Genomic DNA, 19451 nt, shown 5'->3' with positions numbered 1-19451 from the left:
GCAAAGAGGCATGAGTTAAACCTGATTATAAAATACATATGCAATGAAGAAGCAGCTTACACTCCATTAACATGACCACATAACATGAACGCAAGGAAGAACACGCTTACATTTATCAAGGTGAATACATGAAATAAATTGGTATTTCTGGCTGGAGAGAGAGAAGTGGGTCGTTTAAGCACTCGTGATTAGGGATGGGTACCGGTGTCCGGTGCCATGATGGCACCGGTTCTGACATAAACGGTAGTAACCAGATCGAAAAGCAGCGCACATTTCAGTGCTTTATTTCGGTGCTTTTTTTTCCTGAGCTGTGATACACTTTAGATTCTAGCCAATCATTTTACGTTTCCGAGGATAGTAGGCGGGGCCAGGTACGTACGTTCTTTTAGAGCAGAGCTACAGATTAAAAATGCCCAAGGCGAAGCGGTCAAAAGTCTGGCTGTACTTCACAGCAAAAGATGCAAACTCAGCAGCAACAAGTGCTTTAAGCTGATACTGTGATACTGTCAAAGGAGGTAACACCTCGAATCTGATGAAACACCTGGCGACGCATAGCGTTTTTTTTAAAGCCGAGAAATGCGCTGTATTTGATAGCTTGCTGCGAGACCTCACACCGAGCACATCTACTGCGGGTGTGGTGCCTGTTATCGGACCCGGAGTTAGCAACATCCCCCAAAAACCCGAAGAGGAGAGTCCTGGCCCCTATCCCTGCCAGTGTAGCAGAAATGATGAGGATGATGATGGCAGCAGCAGCCGTTCTTCTCTGCGTGAGTAGCTTAATGTTGTTCGTGTGTAATTTACGTTGAGTAGGCTAACCACGTTATTACATTAATGCATGTAAGGTGAACTAGCAAACACCGTCGTAGTTACATGCAGCTGTCTTCTTGTTTGATGGCAGATACTCCCTTCACCCTGGCCAAAAAGGCTAAAATGACCAAAGAAAAAGTGGAAAACAGTTAAACATGAGAGGTTTTGGACAAAGTTTGTGTTTTTTCCATTGTTTAAGCACTGCTTCCAGCCAAGAGTGATACCATATATGCCCCATAGCTGCAGAAAAGGCTAACATTGTTATCTTTTTACAAAAACCAGCTGAACATGAGAGGTTTTTGGACCACTTTTGTGTTCTCCATTCTTTAGGCACCGGTTTGAGCACCGTTTGAGCACCGGCACCGTTTCAAAAGTACCGGTTTGGCACCGGTATCGGATAAAACCTAAACGATACCCATCCCTACTCGTGATAATAATGAAAATGTCTCAGTTTGTCATTTTTAGGTGTAAAGCAGACCTGGATCAATTTTCCACATGCAGTGGTCAGAAGAAAGTTATAGGTAAACATCACTGGAAACGTTCAGGCCGAGTTTCTGGTTGAATTGGCTGAAGACAAGGAATGCTGTTATTTAAGGTGGGACATCAAAATTTGGGTTTGCAAACTTGGGGAAGAGAAAACTGACTGGTTAAGTGGGAAAATTATGAAGGAGTCTGAAACACTGCAAAAAGAAACATACAAAATCACACACACACAGAAGATGCATTAACCTTACAACTACGAGAGAGCTCATGAGGATTAGACAGCATGTTGAGCATGTGAGTCTGTTTATCAGTGTTAAAATAGTGTGAACACACTTAAACCCTGAAGTTGAGGAATAACTCAGGAAAGTTTCATGACAAGAGAGTGACATTGATGAAAATGAAAAGTGATTAAAAGCTTAAAGTAGTTTTAAACAGTGAATTGGAAGTGCTCTTGTGTCGAGTGAGCAAAACAAGTGATTACTCTAGGAAGGAAATAAAATAATTTAATAATGTGGTAAGATTTAAATCTGTCTTTCTCTTGTCATGGTAACTTCTTGAGATATGACTCAGTATGCAAATTAGCTGAAATGAGTGGTGAGAAAGAAGCTTCCTGTGTGTCTGTGTGTCTGAGGCTTTGAATGGAGGAAACAGAGCAGTGACTGAGGAGGATTAGTTGGTGAAAGATATAATGGTAAAGTAACAGGATAATTAAATAAGGTGGTCAGGTCTGTTCAGAAGTACAGAGTTGGACAAGAAATTTATAATTTAGTGAGGACACATTGTTATAACAGGTTTATATGTTATGCTAAATCTAAGTATGTTAAAACCCCTGGAGGGTCTTGGGTCGATTTGTGGCTATTTTCAAATTTTGATTACCTGCCATTTGCACAGTGTTGAATCGACTATAGCCAAATTCTCCAAAAAAAAGTTTGATATGATTTTATTTCAAAATTCAAGTCCGACTTCCTTCAATTAGCTTCAGTGGCTAAGCTACAGAAAAACTTACACTCGCGGACCTAGTGGTCGATTTGTGCCCCATTGAAACCCATTATAAACGCTATTTTTCACTGCACAATTATGACCGTTAATATCTGGGTGACGGCTTAGGTTTCGCTTTTGCTTTGGACAAGAGGCCTTGGAATTGTAATTTTTTTATTTATCCACCAGGTGGCGCCCTTGCTCCAAATTTGATCCGGGGCTCGAAAACAGCGGGCTGCTTAGAAAGACCTGCGGGGAATGAAGCCTCATTTTCGGCGTGCAGCAGCAGCTTCGCCCGCTGATCGGGCGGGACCATTTTCGGCCACTAGGACCGTTTGAGGGTGTAATTTTTTTCAAATCAACAGGAAATGACGTATTGTTGTGACGTGGTACCGGAAGTGTGTGCTGGAAAAAGGGATCCGACACAACATGCCCCGGTCATCGTCGGGAGTTAACCCGCGAGGATGCGCTGATTCCGGCTTAAAGGAGGAGCATTTGCCGCCTGGAGACCATTTTCTGGTCCGGAAAAAAAAAATAAAAGGCGATCGAAATGAAGGTTGGTGCCAATCTTTAGTCCATCTAAAGGCCTAATTATAATAACAATCAAATATTACTTCAAATGTTTGTTTTTTTAAATATTTCGTTTTGTTTCGGGGGGCTAAAAAAAACGGTGCGCACATGTAATTAAACTGCGATTAAAAGGGTTAAAACCCCCGAAATATAATTAAAACTTGACATGAATATTTCAAGGAGAAGTAGGTCTAAAAGATTGGCTAATTTAAAGTGGAATAAAATATTAATATATAAATTTTTTATAGCACTTTTTGGGCGTGGTCGATTTGTGGCTCTAGGTCCGATAGTGTATGCATTTTTCTAGGACCAGCGCTTAAAGGGGAACATTACTGTGTGCAAACTGTGGCTTTTAACAAGATTTTTTTGTGTGTATTTAGCAGGTGAAATTATGTCAGTTGACCTCTGACTCTCAGGACGCTGTGGAGTCTGAGGCCAACCACTGAGATATGATGTGGAGAAAAATGAACAGAGGGAGTGATTTTAAGTCTGATCTCAGACTATGTAAGTATTAATTAAACCAAGAGTAGGGCAAAGCTTTGTGGCCCTGAAGTTCTAATCCCAACAACATATTTATAGATTAATAAGCAAAATTGTTCTGTGTTTAAGATCTTTGGGGTTGTTGTTTGAGTGATGGGGTGATTGTGTCAGTGAGGTTTGGGCTGTTTTCTTATTTTAATAGAGGGAGTTTAAACATGGACATGTCTGGAATTGGGCCCTTTAAAATTGTAACAGTGCACTTAGGGAAAACCTGTCAGGTGATTATGTGTCGTGTTTTGATGAGCTAATAATCAGCTCTCTTTTTTCTCATTTTTTGTAAGCAGGCCTGCAAGATTGAATTAACAGCGCTGAAAAAAATTTCGGGAGAGCAAATATAAGGTGAGCTTTTCCAGATTACAACTGGCTGAGGAGAAGCCACCTGTGGGAACCCTGGAGTTCTTGTCTAAAAGGATTGCCGCGTGTCAATCCAGACCAAAAATGATAGACAAGTGTTTTTATTTTGAGTGAATGTGTGTGAATGAGTGAATGTGGGTTAGCATGAATAAAAGGGGACAAACAATTGACGAGGTTGGGGAGAGAAAGGGGATGCTTTGCAGACTTAATGTTTTGGCTGCTGATTTTGGGTTGCTGATGTTTGCTTTAAGAAAATTCTGTTTTGTTGACTGGGTGTAGATTATGGTACTAGATTATACTGTTGGGAAAATGCCAAATGCTAAAGGGGAGAAACTTTTTGATAGAACTCATGCCATTAACAAAACATGCCACTGTAGACGTCAATTAAAGTTTATAGAGGAAAATAACTAACACAAAAGTAATATTTATGAGTCACAGAGGAGATTGCTAGACTTTTCATATAAAATGCAGTTATAGAATAACAAACACTTGTCGAAGTGACCAAGGTTTTTTCCTTTAAAACAGGAGCAAAGTAAGGAAAGCACATACATTCTGGTTAAGTCTGATAAAGTATAATTAGAATGTACCATTACATTAAGAGGAGCAAAATGAAATCAAAATATGCTGAATCAAGAACAGGTTATAACGTTTTAGTAGCTGGCTTTAGTGTATTTGACACATGAGATGTGTCAAGAAGGGGGATTTTGGGTTTAATTTGAAATAAGGGGCTTTATGATCATGGTAGGACCTGGTGGGAGTTTGATTTAGCTATGATAAAACTTACGCATAAGTAATTGCTTTTATGCTTAAACTTAATTGATTAAAACGTTTGTTTTCTCTTTGATCTTTTAGTAGAATAAGCGGTTATAATGATTTTCTTCTAATCTATTGTGAAAGGTGTCAGGGTGTAAAAGGTAAAAGATGCTTGACATTCTGCTTGGAAACTTTCGCACTGGCAGAAGCAACAGTTTTGTGTACAGGATGTTGATAATCAGATAAGAGAGAAGGGAGCGAGCAACAGGAAGCACCTGGAGGGACGTGAAAGCGGCGCTTTAAGTGTGTTAAAGGTGTTAAAATGTTGTTTACTGAAATGAGTAACATTGAATAGTATATATATATATAAATGATTTTTTTATACACACATTGCAACTGTGCTGATAGGAGTGAAGGTCAAAACTGAAGGTCAAAAACGTCGTTCAGCGTGACCGACTGAACTGATATATTGTAGGGATGACCTTGAGTGCCGATGGATAGATGCTAACACGCTTATACACATAATTAGGTTAATGCTTTTGATTAGAAAACATGATAGGTTGAACCAAGATTGAATAATTAAGAGAACAATTGATGAACAAAATAAGTTACGGAGGTGTTTTTGTTTCCTTTGCAGGAGATTTCGGGACCACAGCGACCACGGGGGTGGCGAGACTCCAGGGAGCACCGGACTGAACGGAACCACCAGAGAGGGGCACCCAGAAGAAGCACACAGCTCCACAGTTCAAGAAAATGTGTTGTTTAGGAGATTAAAGGCTTGTTAAGGTTAAATGTGGCCATAAAAGTAATAAAGAGTAATGATAGGGACTCTAGGAATAGTTTGAAGGATTTCTATTTTATGTAAATTGCCCAAGAAATAGTGCTAAGACCGGATTTATGTGACCCGTAGAGGGGGTGGGAAAACTTAACTCTATAGAGGCTGTTTCCAAAGAGTGATAAATGTAAGTAGGTCCTTTTACCAGGAAAAACTAATTATATCTGTTGTTAGTAAACAGTAGTTATTGAGGGAGTCAGTTCATTAGTTTAACTAATAGAATTAGTTAAAGAGGGGTCTGTTAGGTAATAAATATATGATCTTAAATGCTTATATGCTGATTATATTGGTTTATATAAGAGAGGCCCAGACTTCAGTGTAAAACTAGGCTGCAGGCTGACAGGAAATTACATGCTTTTGCAGCTAGAAAGTGAAACCAACTCGGCTGTTTGATCGAAACTTAAAGTGTGACGTAGAGAGCAAGTATATAAATACCTAGGCTCCGTTTGTGCTTCAGACCTGGGGTTGTGTGTTTTGTGTTCAGGTCTCCATATCACGGATATGTATAATAAGGATCATTTTTTAAAGTAAAAAGACCACTTTTGAGCCGTGTCATTCTTGGCCCTAAAGAATCCAAAAGAACCGAATTTAATAGGCTGCAACACATTTATACAGCCGGCTTATAAATTTGAATTAAAGAATTCTTGATGAGAATCTGTAACTTTTCAAGAATCTGACTTTTAAACTGGACTCAAACACGTTAAAACACGTGTTTCTCACTTTTCCTTAGAAAACAAATCAAAAACAGTTACTTAAAACCACCATTATCTTCTACTAAGGGTTGCAAAACACAAAGGTTTACTTGAAATTGATTCAAATGTCTTTAACCATTTCCACTTAACTTATTACATGTATCATTCTGTACACCCCTAAGAAGCTTCTGTGCCCCTTCATAACTACCAAGATGATCATAATAAGCTTTTTCAAGAAAAGTTGCTCTAACTATGTAAACAAATCATTATCAAACCATCAGTTTATTCAAGAAAATGAATGCTTGTTAAAATTTTACCTTACTTTTTAATTTTACTGAACAGCACACCGGTAGAAAAACCTAATTTAAAAACACTTGTTTATAAAAAAAAACATCTAAAAAAAAAACAATGAGAAACAATGAAAACATCAGCAAACTAAGAAGGTTTTTATTTTTTAAAAAAACCCGTTTTAAATGTTTATTAACCTAAACTAAAACAAACTTCTAGTAAAGGTTTGTGTAAAAATTGTTGTACATTAACCACATTTGCTCACATCTATAATGTTAGGCTCAAAATCAAAAAGGGCTTGTACTAAGTCTTTGGCTTCTCTAAACCTAAATATATGAACTTTGGCTGCTCATGGATCTGGGAAAAATCCCTCCAATCCCAGAATTTCTAGGAAAGCTGTTATAAAATGTACTTACCAGAATCTTTTACATAAATGACCATAATAGTGGACAAAACTTTATTTTTCCAAAGAAAAAAAATAAGAATGGCATTTTTGTTTGGGATGGGCAACCTCACAATCTTCGCAGATTTTGAATTATTTAATTAAATTTTTTTGAATTATTGCATTAATAACATATTTATCTGTCAGTTCGATAAGCTCTGAAATCACGGTTGGGAGTAGACTACCTGCCTCCTCTCAAGCATTGACATTCCCAGAAGTCTGCAGTTGCTTCTGTGGGTTCAGCGGTCTATACGTGGGGTTTTCAGATGCCCACATTTTCCCCAACTGAAGCCGTGTTTCAGGCCCAAAGATGTCGCCATGAACCCTGTATGCTGAAAATCAGGCTGAAGGTCTGTTACAAGGGAGTATCATCGCCCCCACCAGCTTTTTAATATTGATCAGCAGCAGCCCCACGTAAATGCTTTGTCATTGATCAATGTTATGAACATCCCCTCTTTGAAATGAGAGGACTATTAATTTGTTTGTTTATTTGTGTTTTTGCAAAACACTTAAGAATTACATGGAACAATGCCTAATAATTATTTAATGAAATTTAGTGACAGTAGGGGGAAGGGCGCTAATGCTGGAAGTGAAACTAAACTCTCAAATCTCTGTCGTTTTTGGACTTTTTCATTTCCAAACAAACACAACAAACACACAGTGTGTAAACTGTTAGGACCTCCTAGACCAGGGGTCTCAAACTTAAATGAACTGTGGGCCACTGCTGGCACTGTCATCTCATGTGAGGGCCACTTCAGTGTTCAAGTAGTACAAAAAACCCAAACAAACAAGAAAACAATCACAAACATTTCCAAAAATGTAGTGTTTTCTTTGTTTGTTTGTTTTTATTTCAAATATTGTATAACAAGACAAAACTGCAAACGTGAACGCATTGTTTTTGCCTTACTCTTAACTAACTGAAGTCTTTCATTGAACTACCAAACTGAAAACACATCGGTCCTCTCTTTCTGCCCACACACGTGGCAGCACTTCTGCTATCATTTTGTTCGTATGTAACAAAATCAAAATGCAGACATAAGTGTACACAATAGTTTTTGACCGTCTCACTCAACTAACACAGACAATCCCTCAGCATGTTTGTACTCTCTGCTCATGTTACCTTCATATTAAATCATGTTTTGCTTTTAAAAGAACTTATTTGAACATTGCAGTTAATTCAGTTCAATTTAATTTTATTTATATAGCACCAACTCACAACAAAAGTCGCCTCAAGGCGCTTTATATTGTACAATAAATACAGAGAAAAACCCAACACTCATATGACCCCCTACATTTAGTTAAATTACTTATTGAGTAATTAAGTTACTTTTCAGACACAGTAATTAGATAAGTATTTTAAATACAATATTAAGTAAATAGTAATTAATTACTTTTTTAAAGTAACTTACCCAACACACCCTTGTACTAGAAGCTATTAAGTTGTCTGCCTTGCCAGCATGTCACCCCACATAACTAACCACAACAGACTGATTACAAAATAAATCCTATTAGCTATTTTTTTCTACCAGTCTTGAAATCAAAATCTTTTATATTTTTGTGATAGCAAAACCAAAAAAATAACAATAAGTAAATTGTGTGACACTTCCACAGCAATGCAGAACAATTTTCAACACTGCACAAAATTCGCTCTAGTTTCCTCCAAGCCAGGATTTTTGTGAAAATGGGAAAATATATTACCTTGGTCAAACAAAGGTCACCTCAGTGATGCACTTCAAAGCTTCACCACAAGACACCACTGACCTTAAAGCAATTCTTCAGCATCCATTTTCCCTTTATGAGTGATATTTACTCTTCAGTGGCATTTGAAGTGATTAAATCATATCACAACAGATTTCAACAAACAGTACAAAGAGATTCACACTTTTTCATTAACATAAAGGCTCAAAGCCAACGACTATAGGTTTTTCTCCCAGTGGTCCCTTGTATGGAAAAAAAAAGTTAAAAAATTCCCTACCTGTGCTGCTCTGGATGGTCCTGACGGTGGTTGCAGATGTACGTGGTGGGGAGGACGGTAACAGAAGCAGTGGTCTCCCTCCTTCTCCTTCCTCCTCCCCACAGCCCTGGTCAATCGCTCTTACATAGCTGTGGCTCCGCATCCGGAAGCATCCCGGCATAGGCAGTGTGTCCATGGTGTCCATGCTGTCCATGGCAGCCTCCATGGCCTGAGACTGCATCTCACTGTACACCTGCTCACACACCTGCTCAATCTGCCCATTTACTTCCACCTCACTCAGCTGATGGAAATCAAATGAAGAAAAGGACAAACAGAGGGAATAATTTAGAGTTTAGATTTAGAGGACAATGAGGAAACCTCAATACAAATCAATTTCAAATCACTGAAATTATTAAAGTATCGCATGGTTCAGGGTAGTATTGTTGATCCTGCAGAAAAGTTTATTTGCTGCCACTTTTAAATGGCATTGCAATCAGTAGAACAGTTGCCATGGGTGCAGCGATTGATTGGATGTTTAACACCATTACTGTTTAACCATGTGAGATCTAAGTCATCACTTGTGATGAACCCAACCATAACCTAGTCTAAAGTCTTAAACTAGTTAATCACAAAAACCAAAATAACCATGTTAACCGATTTACATCAAAACTATAGCAATAAAAAACAATCAGTTTTCCTTTCCTCTAAAGGAAACATCTAACCTCTGGGAGGTTAGGTGTGGGTTTAGGACCTAATGATGACTGTGATCACCATTGCTTGTGGAGCAATGGGTCTTTTACCACATGCTACCACTGGGTAGGGAATCTTCCCACCATATGGTGCATTTGACATCCATGGCAAAAGATGCTCCTTCAAGGTTTAACGATGGGGCTCTAAAGAAAATTTAGGGTATTAGATCCTTAACGTGATATACAGTTTGTGAACTATGAGCATGACTCTTGGTGGGAAATGGCAGTTTGCTAACTTTCGTGAAGATGTGAACCAGAAGCAGAGGAGAGTTGCAGAACAGAAACAGCAGGCTGAAGTATGCTGAAAAGGAAACAATGGAAGCAACATGAAAGACATGTATGTGTGCGCACATGTGTGTGTGCAAGCATGTGTGCATCAACTGCAAGGGGAAATAAAACATGGATCATCTGCAGAATCCCTAGAGCTGTCGGGTACTTTTTCACACTCTCATTTCGAGTACTGCATTTGGGTCCTACTCCTGTCGGCCATGTAGCCAGTCTTGACACCAAGTGCCTAATGATACAAAAACACAGATTCTTTGCTAAGTTTAGACAAAACATCAGTTCATCTCTTGGGTTAGGTGCCTTGTTTTGTTTGAACTATTTGACTATAAACGAGTGAAAAAGCAGACATTGTCTGCTTTTTCACTCGTTTATATGATAAACATTAAAAGATCTCCAGAAAGCCTGAAGAACTATTGCTCAAGACAACTTTTGAACCTATGAAAAGTCAGCCAGTGGAAAAATATGTCCACGTGTCCGTGATGTTTTTGTAACAGCAACAGTGAGATCCTAGGAAACCGCAATGGTATACAGTGATGGAATTAGGATGTGTCAACCTTCAAACATGAGTCTTTGAAGGTTTGACATCAAAACTGTTTGATGTGAAATGACTGAATAGGGTATACAGTAAATATAAAGACAGCAGTGATGCCAACCAACCTGACTGATGGTGCTCATGGCTCTCATGTAGCTTTCATTGCGTGAGCGGTATTGGGGTGAGGACAGCAGTGATTTGGGGTCGAGGAGGGTTTTGGGGTCCAGGGTGTCCAGGCTTCTATTGATTGAAACCTCACTCACCGCACGCAGGTAACTGTGGCTCCTGATCTGCAGTTTGGGGGAGTGCTCAGCTGAAATCCTGCAAACACAGGTGTTATATACAATGTCTGACTGTTATAGGTTGACTTGTTTCCTTTCACCAACTACACTAGATACACACACCTATGTACACAGATAACCTCATATAGGTGTAAGCATGCAAACACACAATATAGACACAGGCCTTAGAGAGACGCACACGAGAGACAAGCACATACCAATGGACACATAACAAACTTCTGTCTTTGGACACGTTTAGAGGCTTAAGAAATCTTTCTGTTTTCTGTAAATAGAACTAGGTACACATGTCAAGGTTAGGATAGGGGAGCATGTGAGACATATGTGGACCCTGCGACTTGGAATATTTTTGGAATGGAGACAGCAGGCCTGAGGGGAGTCGAGGTCAGGAGACCCCCAGCAAGAGGAGGCTCTCTTAAACATAACCATATGTGGCATCAGATGCGGAGAACCAACAGGTATAAATGTAAAGGTAGAGAAGCTGTGTCTTTGTCTGACTCTGTAGCATGGGAAAGAGAAGACGTATGTGTGAATAAATATCTCAAACCACCTTGGAATAATCTTCATTGTCTAAACCACCATCATGCCACTCCCTTTAGACGTGGCTTTGGCAGATGATCTGCCTCCATCTCACCCATCCCCAACATCCTCTTCTGTCAAACCAACGCTCTGCATGTCCTCCTTCACTGCATCCGTGTATCTGTGTAGTCTCTGTCTTTGACTCCTGCCTAGCAGCTCCATTTTCAGCATTTTTATCAAACCATCACAGCCTAACTTTCCCTCCAAATGCAATTTATTTGCAATACAAAATGACAGATGATATAAGAAAAATTACACATGATGTAGTAGATTTCTTTAAGAAAGAAATTTCAAAAAGTATCTTAAGCACTGTCATCACCTGTTTCATAATGTCTAATAAGCTTCATACAGTTAAGCATAATCACTACATGACAGAAACACACGCTTCATCTCTCTCTTAATAAAAATAGTTTACATGTATGCCTGAATAAAAACAAACAGGTGAGATGTTGGAACGCTTTTATTTTTATCTTAATAAACACTCTAAACTTACAATCAACAGCTGGGGTTTACAAGAGAATTGAACTAATATTTAAAATATAATCTGATCACTTTTGGAGCCTTTATGATCTTCATATATTAACATGCTGATTTTGGATTTGATGGAGAGCATTAACAAGCCGCTAGCTGCAAATAATCATGTGCAGTTTCACATGATTATTAACAGACAAAGAAAACATATTACTGATGCAGAAACAGTTTTCAACAGGCCATGAGCAAACCATGGTGCTCACTGGATAGTTTCAATTTTGGATCATTCTTTGTAAACCCTATCCCAGTAGTTTCTGAAATACTCAGGCCAGCCCATCTGGCAATAACAGACATGCCACGTTCACTTCACAGCTGTTTGCCAGTGGTGCGAGTTTCAGTCATTATGCAAATATGTTGTTTAAAGGGTTGGAGAAACCTGCAGTCAGCTGAGACAGAAGAAGTCACTTGGATGAGTGACAAGACGTTTCTCCCACTGAAAACGCTACATCCAGATAAACAGAACCAACTTTTGTGGATTTCCTTACTTGGTTGAGCATGCATCAAGACACTTCGTATTTGGAGTTTTGTAAGCATTTTATTGGATTAAATGATTGTAACAGGTGTGCCCTTGTAGAGAAACAATTGTCTAGGAAATCACCATCACAAACTATAGACACATCTGGGGTATAAGCTGCTGTCCTTGAGGGGTGCAACCTGAACTCTACTTAAGAAACTCCTAAGCTGCTTAAAAATACTCTTCCCCACTCCTAACATTTTTTGTCTCTTTGTTTGTTTTACCTTTTTCCAGGGGTGTCAAACTCCAGCCCTCGAGGGCCGGTGTCCTGAAACTTTTAAATGGCAACCCCTAACTCTACTCAAGCGAATTTAAGTAATTGTAAGTGAATGGCTGAATTGCCACCTCAGCATGCAGTCAAGTTCTATAGAGTTTTGCTAATGACCTACTAATTTTATTCAGGTGTGTCGCAGCCGGGACACACTTAAAAGTTTTAGCACACCGGCCCTCGAGGGCTGGAGTTTGACACCCGTGCTTTCGAAGCAAGATGCTTTATCATTACCACAATTTGTTCTTAATTTTCAGGTGAAATTCGACGATTTCTTGTTCTCACTATGTGCAACTCTTACTAATGGAAGCCTTTGCAAGTACAGGTCCTTCTGTTTCTTATAGTATGTCACCCATAAACCAATGAGGAATGGAGGGGCTTACTGTAGAGTGGTCATCTCAGTCAGTGATGGCTGTGTGGCTTTCAGGTAGCTGGCCCGCCGAGCTTGGATCTTGGGAGAGGGCTTGGGACTTCCATCAGAATCTCCGCTGTCATCCTCAGCCATGGCTTTCACATAGCTGCCACTTCTCATCCTCCGACAGGGGATGTCATCTTCCTTCCCTAGAGGAGAGAAGCTGCTCCATTCATCCTGAGGTACCTGATGACCACACCAAGAGGACAAAGAACAGTGTTAGGAGGATCTGCTCCACTGCTGTTCAAGTCCCAGCCACTACACTGACTAACTAAACTGTCCTGATGGCACATGAAACCAATTAGAAATAAGCTAGCATGCAGAACAACATTTAATACAATAAAGAACAAAACATATTGACCAAAAACACAGTTGTACTACACTGATGGCTAGCATTTCCTTTTTATATCTCTCTCTAACACACATCATCCATACAGATTTCTCTCACTGCAGTAGTACAGTCTGTTGGGTAATCAACATGGGACAATATGTGTAGAGACTGGTCTGGCATTTCTCTTTGGCCAAACCTCGCATCTGTCAACACAGAAGTGTGCTAATGCATAAAATAACAGAGTGTATATGTGCCTTTAAGTGCATGTGTGTTTGTATGTGCCTGACCTGAGGGCCTGCTTGCTCACTGAGAAGAAACTGTAACACAAAAAAATAACTGGGCAAAATATGCAAATTTACAAAAAATAAAGAATCTTTCTGAAATTAAAATATTAACAATGGTTTGTAATATTGTTTTAAAAGTGCTGAGGATGCAGTAGAACTTGACTGCATGCTGAGGTGGCAACCCCTAACCCTGTTCAAGTAAATTTAAATAAATGTAAGTGTTTGGAAAAATGTACCTCTCTAGCACCATGTTCATCACTCATGAGCTGCTGTAACATGAGTAGGTCTTGCTAATGATCTACTAATTTTATTCAGCTGGGACACACGTAAAAGTTTCAGGACACCGGCCCTCGGGGACTGGAGTTTGACACTCCTGGCCTAGCCAGTCGAAACAAGTCCTTTTGTCCTTATTTAATACTCAGTCTCACATACAACTCAACATAAACCATTTTCTTTGCCTTTGTTACCTCTTTCTTTGCCGTACACCTAGCCTTTCAGTACTCCTTTGTACTTTCTTCAGCTTCCTTAATATCCCACGTTTTCTTTGCTAACCTCTTCCTTTGAATACTTTCTTGTACTTCCTCATTCCTCCACTACATCTCCTTGTCCTCATTCTTCTGTCCAGAGGATGTACGAAACAGACTTCCCCGACCTGTTTAGTTTCTGATAACTCTTCCCTACCACCCAGAGTCGGTCTCAACTCCTCCCTGAACTCTGTGAAACATTCTTCTTTCTTTGACTTCCACCATTTCATCCTTGATTCTACCTTTACTTTCTTCCTCTTCGTGATGTCCAAAGTCATCCTAAAGTCTACCATCTGATGTTGCATACCTACAGTGGGGCAAAAAAGTATTTAGTCAGCCACCGATTGTGCAAGTTCCCCCACTTAAAATGATGACAGAGGTCAGTAATTTGCACCAGAGGTACACTTCAACTGTGAGAGACAGAATGTGAAAAAAAAATCCATGAATTCACATGGTAGGATTTGTAAAGAATTTATTCGTAAATCAGGGTGGAAAATAAGTATTTGGTCACCTCAAACAAGGAAAATCTCTGGCTCTCACAGACCAGTAACGTCTTCTGTAAGACGCTTTTCTGTCCCCCACTCGTTACCTGTATGAATGGCACCTGTTTGAACTCATCATCTGTATAAAAGACACCTGTCCACAGCCTCAAACAGTCAGACTCCAAACTCCGCCATGGCCAAGACCAAAGAGCTTTCGAAGGACACCAGGAAAAGTATTGTAGACCTGCACCAGACTGGGAAGAGTGAATCTACAATAGGCAAGCAGCTTGGTGTGAAAAAATCAACTGTGGGAGCAATCATCAGCAAATGGAAGACATACAAGACCACTGATAATCTCCCTCGATCTGGGGCTCCACACAAGATCTCATCCCGTGGGGTCAAAATGATCATGAGAACGGTGAGCAAAGATCCCAGAACCACACGGGGGGACCTGGTGAATGACCTGCAGAGAGCTGGGACCAAAGTAACAAAGGTCACCATCAGTAACACACTACAACGGCAGGGAATCAAATCCCGCAGTGCCAGACGTGTTCCGCTGCTGAAGCCAGTGCATGTCCAGGCCCGTCTGAAGTTTGCCAGAGAGCACATGGATGATACAGCAGAGGATTGGGAGAATGTCATGTGGTCAGATGAAACCAAAGTCGAACTTTTTGGTATAAACTCAACTCGTCGTGTTTGGAGGAAGAAGAATACTGAGTTGCATCCCAAGAACACCATACCTACTGTGAAGCATGGGGGTGGAAACATCATGCTATGGGGCTGTTTTTCTGCCAAGGGGACAGGACGACTGATCCGTGTTAAGGACAGAATGAATGGGGCCATGTATCGTGAGATTTTGAGCCAAAACCTCCTTCCATCAGTGAGAACTTTGAAGATGAAACGAGGCTGGGTCTTCCAACATGACAATGATCCAAAACACACCGCCCGGGCAACAAAGGAGTGGCTCCGTAAGAAGCATTTGGAAGTCCTGGAGTGGCCTAGCCAGTCTCCAGACCTCAACCCCATAGAAAATCTGTGGCGGGAGTTGAAAGTCCGTGTTGCTCTGCGACAGCCCCAAAACATCACTGCTCTCGAGAAGATCTGCATGGAGGAATGGGCCAAAATACCAGCTACTGTGTGTGCAAACCTGGTAAAGACCTATAGTAAACGTTTGACCTCTGTTATTGCCAACAAAGGTTATGTTACAAAGTATTGAGTTGTATTTTTGTTATTGACCAAATACTTATTTTCCACCCTGATTTACGAATAAATTCTTTACAAATCCTACCATGTGAATTCATGGATTTTTTTTTCACATTCTGTCTCTCACAGTTGAAGTGTACCTCTGGTGCAAATTACTGACCTCTGTCATCATTTTAGGTGGGGGAACTTGCACAATCGGTGGCTGACTAAATACTTTTTTGCCCCACTGTACATTCTCCCCTGACATGACCTTGCAGTCTCCTAACTCTTACAGCTGTAATTTACCTTCGTGCACCACCCTCTGTTCATCCCTCTTCTGTAAGTGTTCACCACAGTCATCTCCACAATATTTACAAAATCCAATGCCATCTGTCCCTAGCATCTCTCTTATTAACACTATACCTTCCAAACACCTCCTCAGACCTCTATTCATTTCAACTACATTAACTGGGTTACATTTTAACTACTTCATTTTAACAAGTTCATTGGAATCTGCTCCAGTTACCACTCTCTCTGCCCTTGGGACTCTCTCTACTACTCTCTACCACTTCATTCATTCAACCTTAGTCTTTAGCCAACAGTAGGACAGTTTCCACCAGCACATTGTTGGCCAACAGCACCGGAGGTGGTCATTATTAACCTGGGCCTGAACTGATAATAACACTATGTTAAGGAAAGATATAGCACCAAAATGTCTCAGGCAAAGTGAATAACATTGATTGTTGCATTAAAATGCGATGACATCTGAAGTAGGGGTGTGCAGACCCAGCATACCTCTGCATTGCACAAGCGCCTGCTGTATCAAGGAAATGTGCACATGACTTAGAGTTCAAAGCACTGACCTGGTGACACCCACCAATGTCCCTGTGCCAGAGGTCAGAGGACATCCAGAATGTGTGCCCCAAATGTTGTCAACAAATCTTTTGGTGGCGCGAGCGGGAGCTACACAATATTAGGTAGGTGGTTTTAATATTATGGCTGGCCAGTGTAGATGTAGTGTGGCGCTGCATGAAACTTGTGTTTACCACCTTCACATTTAAGACCAGAGTGTGAGAATTTGAAAGACAATAACAGAGACAGACAGCAGGAGAAATGTACTGCTACTCTGACTAATTATATATGAATCACACAGGGAAAGAGGCTGAACAGATCTGCTGAGCTAAATATCTCTCTCTCTCTCTGTATGTGTGTGACGTCAAAGACACACAAATGAGCAGTTTGGCTAAAAAAAGAGAATGCGAGGAAAGAACCAGCTGCAGTCAGCAGCAGCAGTGCTTCTCACCCACGCACAGACTTCACTTCCAGTGCAGCTCAACACTCATTCTGCTGTAATGGCTGAGGAATAGTGAATTGCTGCAGTTGATAGTTTAGACTGCGCTTAATGCAGATGCTGCTTGTCAGAAATGTGATGCGTCTCTAAGCATTTACAATGAAATCACTAACATAATAAATGAATAAAGAAGTCCCTGTTCATGTGATTCCGTGACTCAATATGTACTGCGTGTCCTAAGCATCGACTGTGGGGTTTTTTTTACTGCGAAATGTAGACTGTTTCCTTGGCAACACTGTTTTGATAGATTAAGACAGCAGTATTAGAAATAACAGGTACTGTAACAGTGCAAGCAGCACCCAAGCTGAACAGAACATACAGCCAAGAGGAATGGAGACAGCTTTAATGTGCTCTTTTGACACAGCTAACTGAGCAGCTCTGATAAGCTGTTTGTAGCTGATACTTAACAGCAAGACTTTGCATGTAAGACAAACGTAGCTTTTCCTCAGTTTCCCAGTCATGCTAATCTTTTGCCCTTGTCTCTAGTTTGGTTTTGACTTGATTCGGCTTGTCTACGCTCATGAAGCACATTTGTAATCTTCCTTATGTGAAAGTATTGTAGCTATGCACGAATATTAAATTCAAGCTGACTTAGTCTAAAGTTCAAACAGGAGTTCCTGTAAAATCCCACTTATTATCTGTGAAATCTAGCTCAGCGGGAAATGTCACCCGTGTGGACTAGGTCTGGGTATTGCACTACACAAAATTATATTTTTTAAAAAGACACAAGCAGAACTTTCATGAAAACTGCTCCCCTTTCTAACAAACCTATAGGAAGATGGTGCACTGAGGTCATATACTGTTTAAAGTGCATAGCACACAGCACTGGATAGTGGCCCTTATTATGAATAGAAGAGATGGACAATGAGCTCAGGGAGGCTGACAATAGCCAAGTGATCAGCAGTAGCTCAACAATCAAGGTGATTTTTAGCCCATTTCCACAGGTTAAATTAGCAGCATCATTTCATTCGGATTCATAATGAATTAAATCTGCCTCTCTAGAATTTCATGTTGTATTTCCACAAATATTGACACTTGCAACAAACACGTGTCTAGCCGTGTACAAGCTTGCACTTTTGTGTTGGATCCATTTGTGGGCATCCATCGTCATTATCAATTTGGAAAATAGGAGAATATTTCTAATTGTTGTATTGGGTTTTTTTTTATTTTTTTATTAGACCATAATGTGATCATGCTAGGAACATGCTCTTTAGTTCAAATGTGAGGGTGTGGGGAGGGCACAGTGAAGAGTTCAGAACAAACCGGTGAGGCATCTGGACAAGTTGTTAGAACTTAAGGTACAAAAAAATAAAGCACCATAAACATCTTATAATTGAGTACAGTTTTAGCTGTTATTCATCCAGGTATGCTACCTAATTATGGTCAGCTAAGTCTTTCATTGTTGCATGTCGATGAGTAAACTTCATGCTGGAAATGAGAAATAAACTCCCACTGTTTGTGTTCCTCTCTCACATATATGTGCTCGTATTTTATTTATTTCTTTTCTCCACACTCCATAAAGCACAATGTGGCTTTATGGAGTGTGGATAGTGCTACACTAATGGCTACACGTTAACCTCTACAGCAGGGTGTGGTTTGTGGTTCAGCTGCAGGGGAGGGGTGGAACAGCGGGCTCTGGGGACAGTGCCAGGGAAGGCTGGCTGGCACAGCTTTATCCATTACACTAACTATGCCTTCTCTATTTCGGTAGTTGCCAGGGCTCAGAGAAGGGAGCTGTATGGTGTGTGTAAGCTGGAGAGGGCAGCTGCAAAGCTGCGTGTGCTTCATTGTAAATAAAAATCACTGACATCAAACTCCCAAGCATCGGGTCCTTCTTGCTACAGTTGTGCCGAAACCCAGCTCAGTATGATGGATCAGCAGCCAGTCCGGGCAGTGGAGGCATTGGCACAGATGGTGGGAGAGTTGGCAGTAATGCACCAGGAGCTGGAGGTGGTGCTGAATAAACTGCGGGTCCAGGCCGAGTGACAGACGTTAGATGCAGCTGCTGTCAGGCGAGGCCCAGGTGGCCACCCTCAGCCTCTCCACCCAGGCAAGGGCCTCGTTTGAGAACATCCGGGGTTGGGAGACAGGCCCCTCACCTACGCCGGGCGGCTGCACGATGCCACACACTGCAGGCTGCAGCCCAACCCCATGCTGAAAGAGGTGTGACTGCTGGATGTGGTAGTGCATGAACAGTTCGTGAAGGGGCTCTCAGCAGAGCGGAGTGGGTCGGCTATCACTGGCCAGCGAGCCTTGAAACTGCCGTGACCCTAGCTGAAGATCACTTGGTGGTGCAGCTGGGGCAGTCCCGAGAGTAGCTGTGGCCAGTGGAAGTCGACCAGTCCCGCCCCTGAGGAAAAGATTTCATGACAGGACACATTTGCCAGGATTGCCCAGTAATGGAGGTGGGACAGATGTTCCTTCTGACACCG

The 19451-nt window shown here is 40.9% G+C and overlaps 1 protein-coding gene and 1 long non-coding RNA gene across 9 annotated transcripts in view; one reads left to right on the top strand and one right to left on the bottom strand.

Moving 5' to 3' along the window:
• Positions 1 to 19451, bottom strand: part of LOC120736740 (disks large-associated protein 1-like) — a 181084-nt gene that overhangs the window by 59331 nt on the left and 102302 nt on the right. For all 8 annotated transcript variants that reach the window (XM_040037034.1, XM_040037029.1, XM_040037027.1 and 5 more), the window contains 3 exons: positions 12837 to 13051; positions 10388 to 10583; positions 8718 to 8997 (listed from right to left, as the gene is read on the bottom strand). In XM_040037034.1, coding sequence (XP_039892968.1) covers positions 8718 to 8997; positions 10388 to 10583; positions 12837 to 13051 — 691 coding nt within the window. The remainder of the gene's footprint in view (positions 1 to 8717; positions 8998 to 10387; positions 10584 to 12836; positions 13052 to 19451) is intronic.
• LOC120736741 lies at positions 3165 to 5859 on the top strand. Its single transcript, XR_005696599.1, has 2 exons — positions 3165 to 3717; positions 5123 to 5859. It is a non-coding gene; the product is annotated as an uncharacterized LOC120736741 (long non-coding RNA).

The sequence above is a fragment of the Simochromis diagramma genome, unplaced genomic scaffold (assembly GCF_900408965.1).
Source record: "Simochromis diagramma unplaced genomic scaffold, fSimDia1.1 OVJJ01000630.1, whole genome shotgun sequence".
Taxonomy (NCBI): Eukaryota; Metazoa; Chordata; class Actinopteri; order Cichliformes; family Cichlidae; genus Simochromis; species Simochromis diagramma.
Note: the sequence above shows the minus strand (reverse complement) of the source record. Positions and strands in the feature narration are given on the sequence as shown.